This window comes from Sus scrofa, chromosome 1 (genome assembly GCF_054392235.1).
Source record: "Sus scrofa isolate SSC_HxYL_T2T_F1_AM1 chromosome 1, Sscrofa_HxYL_maternal_Yorkshire_Landrace_v2.0, whole genome shotgun sequence".
Classification (NCBI taxonomy): Eukaryota; Metazoa; Chordata; class Mammalia; order Artiodactyla; family Suidae; genus Sus; species Sus scrofa.
In genome coordinates this window covers 137,595,022-137,605,121 of record NC_139383.1, presented here as the reverse complement: position 1 = coordinate 137,605,121, position 10,100 = coordinate 137,595,022, and the positions used below count along the sequence as shown (strand labels likewise).

The window sequence follows — 10,100 nt, the reverse complement described above, 5'->3', positions numbered from 1 at the left end:
CTAATAAAATAACTCAAAAAAGGGCCCTATTTGTATAAAATTGTTTATTCAGAGTAGAAATATGTTTATTCAGAATATTTTTCCAAGACATGTTTATTCAAAAATGTTTATTCAGGAGTTCCCATCATGGCTCAGTGGTTAACGAATTCGACCAGGAACCATGAGGTTGCGGGTTCGATCCCTGGCCTCACTCATTGGGTTAAGGATCCGGCATTGCTGTCAGCTGTGGTGTATGTCACAGACGCGGCTCGGATCCCAGGTTGCTATGGCTCTGGCGTAGGCCCGCAGCTATAGCTCTGATTTGACCCCTGGCCTGGGAACCTCCATATGCCCTGGGTGCCACCCTAAAAAGACACACACACACACACACACACACACACACACACAAAAGACAAAAATGTTTATTCAGAACATAAACCAAAAGTTTAACAATAAGGTAATGCTTAGATAAAGTAAGGGCAAGGCCCAAACATAACTTTTCTTGTACCTAGCCCTTAGAAAGTATTTTAAAATTTATTAAATGAATGGTATAACGCTGTACTATAATATTATGTAACCAAATGTGTGTGGAGTCAGGTTTAGTTAAAAAAAAATTCACGAAACAGATTACATGTACAGAAAAACCTACGGAGTGACGCTGTTAATAGTCAGAAGGGGCCAGATAAAGCCATCTGTCACATTTGTACAGCAGTTTAAAAGGCGTCCTCATACACACTTTGATTCTCACAACAACCCTGTGAAGTACGCTGGGGAGGTATTATTAACACCGGTTTACAGGTAAGGAAACCCACTCACAGGTCAGGAGTGATTGACTAAGGCGGAGCCAGGACGCTGGCCTCCGCCTTCCAGACCGGGCTTCTTCCTTGCCAGCCCTAGGCAACCGCCAGGGCCTTTAGAGTCTCAGTTTCCTTTTCTTCCCCGGCATTACTTTAGCAAACCGAGCTCAGAGACGTAGGCGGCCGGCAGGTGCACAGCGAGGTGCAGGTGCTGGAGGCACCGCCCCAAGCCCTGCGATCATAGAGGCCGGAAGTGTGACCAGAGTAGCTCCTGAGGGCGTCGCTCCGCCCAGGTCCGGGAAGCGAGGGCCGGGCCCCGGCGGGGGAAATGGCAGCAACGCTGGCCATCAGGGTGGTCGCCGGGCTGGCGGCCGCGGTTGTGGCGGCGATGCTCCTGGAGCACTACGGCCTGGCCGGTCCTCCCTCATCACTGCCGCAGCCGCGCACCCCCCGGAGCCCGCACCCTGCGCCGGGCGCCGGAGCCAGCAACATCTTCTGGGGTCTGCAGGTGACGTAGCTGGAGCCCAGGTGGAGGGTGGGTGGTGCAGGGTTGGCACCCGGCGGTGAGAAGCCGGTGAGACGCCAGCCATTTCTTCGGGGGCGCGGCTCGCCGGACTGGGCCCAAAACCGGGGCTGGAAGGCACGGTCCTTCCCTGGGGGTTAGTGGATGCACAGCGTCCTTGCCTCCCCCTCCGCCCCGCAAGAGAGCCGCTGGGTCGCCTCTGCCCTTGCTGCCTCTTCCTGACTCCGGTATCTCTTTAATACCTGCTTTTGGCAGATATCCGACATTCACCTGAGCAGGTTTCACGATCCAGGCAGAGCTATAGACTTAGAGAAGTTCTGTTCTGAAACAATTGACATCATTCAACCAGCTCTCGTCCTAGCAACAGGTAGGGAGGATTGCTGTGCTGTCATGTTATTCCGCGGTCTGAATGGAAGCATGCTAGCCAGGGCTTGTAGCTTTTTACTTTGGGGACGTTAGGAAAACTTCAGCCACAGCCTCAGGCGAATCCTCCTGTAGAAGGTATGGGACATTATAATTTCCTTTGCCTACGGATAACTGAGTCAAGATCCAGACAAAATGACTTGCCATAGCTAGGTTTTTTCCAAGCGGTAGAAACAAGGGTCGTGATTCTCATGTTAGTGTTCCCTCTGCTGTGTATCCGAATCTATTTGTTGTTTGTTTTTGTTATTGCAGTTGTGGATTTAAAAGAGAATTAGCGAAAACTCTAACCAGAGACCGAAAGTTTTCCTCTTCCTTCTCCTCTTCTTCTTGTTCTTTTTTTTCCTCCTAACTTTCCCATTTTCTTTACAGTGTTAATCTTATATTGTCACTTGTTTGAGGCTTCAGGTAACTCAGGACACTTTTTTTTTTTTTTTTAATCCCTTGGTACTTCTGTGACTTGGTTCCCCAGAGTGTTCAAACACCTAACCATTTGCTCCCCACTGTGTTGGAGAAGAAACTAAAGGAGCATCTTCCTCTCACTTGACTGAAATACCTTCGCTTTTGAGGAAGACCTCAATTTCAAGTGTCTGTTTAGTTTCCTAGAAATTTTAGTATTTCATTCTCCGGACTACACCTTCCAGATTGTTTCTTGCTGTAAAAATAATACTTAAATTACAGATCCTGTAATTTTGGGTTTGGAAAATAAGGTCGCCATAGATATTAGGCATCTGCCTAAAATGTTGGAATTTCTTATTAAAAGAGTTCATTTTATCAGAGTCTCATGATGCACTGCTCTCTTTAAAGATGTATTTTCCACAGCCCATTTATAATATCACAAGAAGGTAAATGTGCACTTGCTAACATATATATATATATATATATATATATATATAAAGCCCTTGCTGAGAATCTTATTTATTTATTTTTATTATTTTTGCTTTTTAGGGCCACACCTGCGGTATATGGAAATTCCTGGGCTATGGGTCGAATAGGAACTGCAGCTGCCAGCCTTGCTACAGCCCCAGCAATGCAGGATCCAAGGTGCATCTTCAACCTACACTGCAGCTCACAGCAATGCTACCTGCACTGTGACCCCATGCTGCAGCTAGCATGGGGTGGATCTTTAACTCACTGAGTGAGGCCAGGGATTGAACCTGCATCCTCAGGGATACTAGTAAGATTCAATACTGCTGAGCCACAATGGGAACTCCAAGAATATTATTTTAGATGGCTTGCTTTGGATAGAGATAAGACTCATAAGTGGTTATGCATATACATACTGTGTACTTTAAATATCTTTGTTCTTTGATGTGCATTAAAAAAAAAAAAAAAAAAAAAAAACCTCCCAGCCCAGGTTTATTTTGCATTGTGATTCAATTCGTATGTAAATCTATAGGAGACCTGACGGATGCCAAAACAAAGGAACAGTTGGGATCCAGGCAGCAGGAGATAGAATGGCAGACTTACCACGGTATTCTTAGGAAGACAAGGGTAATGGAAAAAACCAAGTGGCTTGATATCAAAGGAAATCATGGTAAGTGTCAAATCCTGGTTATAATTAAGACTAGATTTCCTTTTTCCTTCAGGAGTCTAGATTCTCTAATTTAAATTGTAAAATGATAAAATGGAACGTTGTAACATAAGTTTATCTATACTGGATACCACAGCTATGAAATACAACTATACTATGTGATTTAAAAATTTCAGATGTCACTGTTAGACCTTGAGGGGAAGGTTGGTATGGTCTTTTTCACATGGAAGAAAAGCTTAGAGCAAAATCCATGCAAGTGGACGTTTAAAAAGATAAAATTTTGCTAAGAGAAAGAAGCCAAATCCTTAAGTCTACATACTGTATAATTCCATTTATATAACATTTAAGAAAAGGCAAAACTGTAGACAGAGAACAGATTGTGGTTGCCACGCATTGAAGATGAGGGGAGAGGCTGACTCTAAAGAGGCATCATGAAATAATTTTGGGGGGTGATAGAACTGTTCTATATCTTGATTGTAGTAATAAATACATGACTAGATAGTTGTCAAAATCCATAGAACTGTACATCACAAAGATTGAATTTTGCGGGTATATTCATTTAGAAATTACAATTGCAAATATATTCCTCTATGTGAGAGAGAAATGGATAGTCCCTTCCCATGTTTTAGATTATGATTGTTGTGTTAGTAATGAAATAAACTATTTTCTAAGAGTCCTGATGGTAGATTTCTTTGTTTCATAAAGATTGACCTTCTTATTGGTTACTCAAGTACTTCATTTGTCTGCTTCAGTTAATTATTCATTGCTGATGAGTACCTATTTATATGTTTTTAAAAAGCTATCTTTTTAAACAGATAATTATATCTGGTGAAATACACACCTCTTAGTTTGATAGGAAAATGCCCTCTTTATAAATACAATTGACCCTTGAACAATGTGGGGATGGGAGCACCAACCCCAGGTGGTCAAAAATAGTATGTACTGTAGTATGTATTTATTGAAAGAATCTGCAGGAATTCCTGCTGTGGTGCAACGGGATTGGAGGCCTCTTGGGAGCTCTGGGATGCAGGTTTGATCCCTGGCCTGGCACAGTAAGTTAAGCATCTGCCATTGCCACTGCTGCAGCTCAAGTTGAGACCGAGGCTTGGATCTGATCCCTGGCCTGGGAACTCCATGTGCCGTGGGGTGGCCAAAAAAAGAAAAAAAAAAAAATCTGCGTATAAGCGATTCCATACAGTTCAAATCTGTATTGCTCAAGGGTCACCTGTAATTCTTACAAAGCTGCTAGATATTGTAAATTAAAAACAGGATATCCGGCATTCTCATCATGGCTCAGTGGTAGTGAGCCTGACTAAGATCCATGAGGATGTGGATTCGATCCCCAGCTTTGCTCAGTGGATTAAGTATCCATTGTTGCCCTGAGCTGTGGTGTAGGTCACAGATGCTCCTGGTATCCCACGTTGCTGTGGCTGCAGCACAGCCTGGTATCTGTAGCTCTGCTTCAACCCCTAGCCTGGGAACTTCCATATGCCACAGATGCAGCCTTAAAAAAAAAAGCAAAAAATGAATAAATATAAATGGGATATCTGGGGAGTTCCCTCGTGACGCAGTGGGTTAAGGACCAGGCATTGTCACTGCTGCTGTGGCTCACATTCTGATACTGGCCCAGGAACTTCTGCACGTTGTGGGCATGACCAAAAAAAAAAAAAAAGGGATATCTGGCTTACAACTTTCTCTGGCATGTTTACATTTCCTTTTTTTCCAGGTCTTAATTTGAGGTACAGGCCAAATTCTTTTGCAATAAAAGGCAAATCTAGGGGATATTCACTGGTGGCTCAGTGGGTAAAGGATCCAGTGTTGTCACTGCTGTGGCTTGAGTCACAATTGTGGCGTGGTTTTGATCCCTTGCCCCAGAACTTCTGCATCCCACAGGTGTATCCAAAAAAAAAAAAAAGGCAGAAAATCTGTGTATATTAGAAAAAGTTTTCCAAGTGAAACTACTGACATATTTCAAGTACCAAATATCAGATGAAGCCATGTGATTAAATAATTTGGATAGTTTTTTGGAGTTCATAATCATTTAATTTGACTTATAAAGGCATAAATGCTTATGGTGTGTGTGTGTGTGTGAATCTTTAAGATTTAACTATAACAGAGTTGTTCTCTTAGTAAGAAGATTATATGTATGATAATTTTTTTTTTTTTTTGGCCTAAATTGGACTTATGGCTTCCTTTCTAAAGTTATTAGAAATGCAGTGGTGGAATTCCCTGGTGGCCCAGTGGTTAAGGATTTGGCATTGTCACTGTGCTGTGGGTCTGATCTCTGGCCTGGGAACTTCTGTATGCTGTGGGCAGGGCCAAAAAAAAAAAAAAAAAAAAAGGAAAGAAAGAAATGCAGTGGATTCTTGGAAGTCAAAGTTGGTAAACAGTTTTAGCTATTGCAACCAGGCAATCAAGCTTTATGAAATCATTATATTTCCAGATAAGTATTCTATGATGTCCTTAACCTTACTCCTTACCATTATATAACCCCTTTATTACTGAATCTCTTTTAAGATTTAAGAAGAGAGGGGCTTTGGCCCTGTTATCAAAGTCAGCTGCTGTTCAGAAGCGCTTGGCAGTGGGTCTATATATCAAGCATGAATCTAGTCCTTGGCAATGGATCTATATATCAAGCATGAATCTAGTCCTTCCTGGCTTCCAAAATCACATGATTAAAAAAATTGGTTTATTCTGAGCAGTACATAATTCAAAGTATTTATTATTCTTCTGTATACTAGGTACCTTAAATAAGTTTCCAGATAATCTGAATTCTATTAAATAATCAAGTGTTAAAAATTAAAATTAAATGCCATGCTAATTAATTGGCATCCTATCATCTAAAGTGTTATTGAAAGAATTGTCATTTTCTTTAGTCATTGACCTGCTTGCATTTTTCTTTGTAATGTAGATGATGTTTGCTCTTTTCTTTTTAATTAGATGCATTCAACATTCCAAGTCTGGAGAGTGTTGAGAATTATTACAGGTACTGTAATGCACAGAAGACAGATCACAATGCAGAGTCCATGTTATAAGGAGTGTGCAGTCAATTCACTGAATGGGCGAAAACATTTTTTAAACAGAAAATTTCTGTATAAAGAATCTCTGGTAATTTTAGAAAAGGAGCCTTTTAATTTATTATTATTTATTTAATTTTTTTAGTCATTCAATTTTTTGTCTGCTTGGACTTCTTTCCTGTAATTCTTTTTATTTCATATATTTTAATGCTTTTGTTGACTAGTGGTACTTTTAATATTCTACGTACTTTTTTTGTGCCATTAATGCACAGCAAAAGTCATTTAAATCATAACTTGTCAGCCAGAGTACTGGGAATTTTAGGAATGCCTAGATAATGATTCTCTTAGCCTCTGGGGTGGCTGAAGAGCCTAGGTGGTCACTCCTGACTGCTTTGCCCTTTCACCCCAGCAGGTCATACACATATAAAAAACATTTTTATGTGCCATGAATATGCAAAAGACTGTGAATGCAAACAGATCTTTGAGTTAGAAAACTAGTTCTCTAGTTTCAATGTGTTGGAATTTTTCTTTTGGCTGTAATTTCACTTTCTGTTCCAGGATATTAAGTAGCTTTGTTCTACATTATCAGTAAGCAAGTAGGAAGTATTAAGAGCCCATTGTTAGTTAGAAAGTAAGAGAGATACAAGAGGTAGTATTAAAAAATATGGCCTTGGGAGTTCCCATGTGGTTCAGCAGGTTAATCCAGCATTGTCACTGCAGTGGCTCAGGTTACTGCTGTGGTATGGGTTTAGTCCCTGGCCTGGGAACTTCTGCATGACATAGGTGCAGCCAAAAAGTAAAAAAGAATATGGCTTCTGCCTTCAAGTAGGTCTAGTTAAGGGAGATAAAAATTTAGCAAACAGTCAGAAAATGAAGGAATGACTAATGAAATGGTAGATTATTTGTTACATATAATTATCACTGTGAGGGGAGTTCCTGTAGTGGCTCAGCGGTAATGAACCTGACTAGTTACTATCCATGAAGATGCAGGTTTGATCCCTGGCCTTGCTCAGTGGGTTAAGGATCCAGTATTGCCATGCACTGTGGTGTAGTTTGCAGACATGGCTTGGATCTGGTGTTGCTGTGGCTGTGGTGTAGGCTGGCAGCTGCAGCTGATTCAACCCCTAGCCTGGGAACTTCCATATGTTGCAGGTGCAGTCCTAAAAAGCTAATATATATATATATATATATATATATATATATATATATATCTCACTGTGAGAAATTAGAAAAGGCAGAGGTCAGCATGGAGTAGACATAGAGTAGACTTTATTTTTTATTTTTATTTTATTGGGATATAATTGACATATAACATTGTGCAAGTTTAAGGTATACGGTGGTTTCGTGTGATATATTTATATATTGCAGTACAATTATCACCATAGGGCTGGCTAATATCTCTGTCACATGACATAGTTATCACTTCCTTTTTGTGGTGAAAACAATTAAGATCTAGTCTCTTAGCAACTTGAAGTTTATAATACAGTATTGTTGACTGTAATTACCATACTGTGCATTAGATCACCAGAACTTACTTATTTACTAGTTGCAAGTTGGAGAAGTCTTTGTAAAAGAAGTGAAAATTGCATCTAATCTTTTTTTTTTTGGTCTTTTTTGTTGTTGTTGTTGTTGTTGTTGCTATTTCTTGGGCCGCTCCTGCGGCATATGGAGGTTCCCAGGCTAGGGGTCTTCGGAGCTGTAGCCACCGGCCTACGCCAGAGCCACAGCAACGCGGGATCCGAGCCACGTCTGCAACCTACACCACAGCTCACGGCAACGCCGGATCGTTAACCCACTGAGCAAGGGCAGGGACCAAACCTGAGACCTCATGGTTCCTAGTTGGATTCGTTAACCACTGCGCCACGACGGGAACTCCTGCATCTAATCTTAAAGATGGGTAGCATTTTGGGAAGTAAAGGATTCTGAGGGGTATATTTTAGGCAAAATGATCAGCATAAACAGAGCTTTAAAAGTTAGAATGAGGAGTTCCCTGGTGGCTCAGAGGGTTAAGGATCCAGCGTTGTAACTGTTGCAGTTTGGGTCACTGCAGTGGTGGGGATTTGATCCCTGGCCTGGAAACTTCTGCATGCTACAGGTGCAGCCAAAAACAACAAAGCAAAACAAGCTAATGATCTTTTGTGGGCAGTAAGGAAACTGCTATTATCAAAATAAAAGTTTATATTGAAGGACTTCCCATGTTCTATAGCGGTTTAAAGATCTGATGTCACTGCAGTGACTCAGGTTGCTGCTGTGGGGAGGGTTCAATCCCTGGCCTGGGAACTTCCACATTTCCACATGCCTCTGGAACTGCCAAAAAAAAGTTCATATTGGCAATTAGTATGATATTGGATAGGTAGTGTGGAGCCAAATTATGGAGGTCTCAAGTGACAAGCACAAAAATTTAGATGTGGTGGGTAGTAGTTTGTAATCTAGTACAGATTCCTAGGGAGATAAATAACATAATGAAAATAGTATTTTATTCAGGACAGTCACACAACAAAATAGGAAAAAGGTAGAGATAGAAAAAGGGAGAGATTGGAATTGTGTAGACCAAATAGAGGAATATTGAAGTATTTCAGCCATCATATGGAAGAGGCCTGAAGTAAATAGAAGACATACCTGTCTGAACCAAGGTCATGGATATAAGGGATAGTGACATCAATTTGAGGGTGAAAAGTCAGAAAACATTGGTTAACATATAATTCGAGTCACTAGGAGTTTCCGTCGTGGCACAGTAGTTAACAAACCTGACTTGTATCCGAGAGGACTTGGGTTTGATCCTTGGTCTTGCTCAGTAGGTTAAGGACCCGGCATTCCTGTGGCTGTGGTTTAGGCCGGTGACTTCAGCTCCAATTGGACCCCTAGCCTGGGAACCTCCACATGCCATGGGTGCAGCATTAAAAAGACAAAAAAAAAAAAAAAAGTCATGCCATCAAGGACCATGGTTCTCTTAATTAGAGTCACTGTACTTGGAAGAGGAAGTTGTCCTCTTTTGGTAATGTGAGAAAGGAAAATGACAGAGATGAAAATCTTTCATTTGTTATTAACTGTTTGTATCTGATGGTGACTATGGGAATGGGCTTATAAGACATTTTCAAAGAAGAGTTAACAGGAATTAAGTTCTGAGTAGTTATTGGGAAAGTAAAATTATTAGTCCCTTTAAAGTTTCTTCTTATTTTTGTTTCTAACCATGTAAACTTTATCAGGATTTAATAAATGATGGTTTGCTAGAGATAGAGACATTACAGAAATATCAACGGGAAGGAAAAAATCTTAAAGTTTTTTTTTTTTGTCTTTTGTCCTTTTAGGGCCGCACCCGCAGCATATGGAGGTTCCCAGGCTAGGGGTCTAATTGGAACTGTTGCTGCTGGCCTATGCCAGAGCCACAACAATGCCAGATCTGAGCCTGGTCTGTGACCTATACCACAGCTCACAGCAATGCCGGATCCTTAACCCACTGAATGAGGCCAGGGATCGAACCCGCAACCTCATGGTTCCTAGTTGGATTTGTTTCTGCTTGTGCCATGACGGGAACTCCAGAATCTTAGAGTTAAATCTTTATTGCTAGAATGTCCCAGAGATGCTAAAATTCAGAATTCAAAAATGATTTTGACTATTTTAACCTCTGCTTTCAAATAGTTGGATTTCATTTTAAGTGGTTGGATTTTAATATGTCCAAAATGTAGGAGAGGAAACAACATATGTAAGATTACAAGAGCCTGAAGAATAGCTGAAAACAAAGTAGGAAAAATATAAATGAAAATTTTAATGAGGCAAAAAACACTGAAATAGAAATTTTAAGAATACTAAGAAGAGAGGTAATAGAACTA

At 40.8% G+C, this 10,100-nt stretch overlaps 1 protein-coding gene and 1 non-coding gene across 10 annotated transcripts in view; one reads left to right on the top strand and one right to left on the bottom strand.

Annotated features, from left to right (window-relative positions):
- The first annotated feature begins 1,080 nt into the window (after nt 1–1,080).
- The window catches only part of TMEM62 (transmembrane protein 62), a 36,241-nt gene continuing 27,221 nt past the window's right edge, over nt 1,081–10,100 (top strand). For 6 of the 9 annotated variants that reach the window (XR_014813921.1, XR_014813940.1, XM_084973962.1 and 3 more), the window contains exons 1-4: nt 1,081–1,284; nt 1,555–1,666; nt 3,119–3,256; nt 6,194–6,239. Coding sequence is in view for 4 of the 9 variants with exons in the window: in XM_084973962.1 (XP_084830088.1) it covers nt 1,105–1,284; nt 1,555–1,666; nt 3,119–3,256; nt 6,194–6,239 (476 nt within the window). In the remaining 5 variants the exon portion in view is untranslated. The remainder of the gene's footprint in view (nt 1,285–1,554; nt 1,667–3,118; nt 3,257–6,193; nt 6,240–10,100) is intronic. The other 3 variants (XM_084973965.1, XM_084973963.1, XM_084973964.1) reach the window with 2 other exon arrangements.
- Nucleotides 1,512–1,583, bottom strand: MIR9838 (microRNA mir-9838). The gene has a single exon (NR_128525.1). It is a non-coding gene; the product is annotated as a microRNA mir-9838 (primary transcript).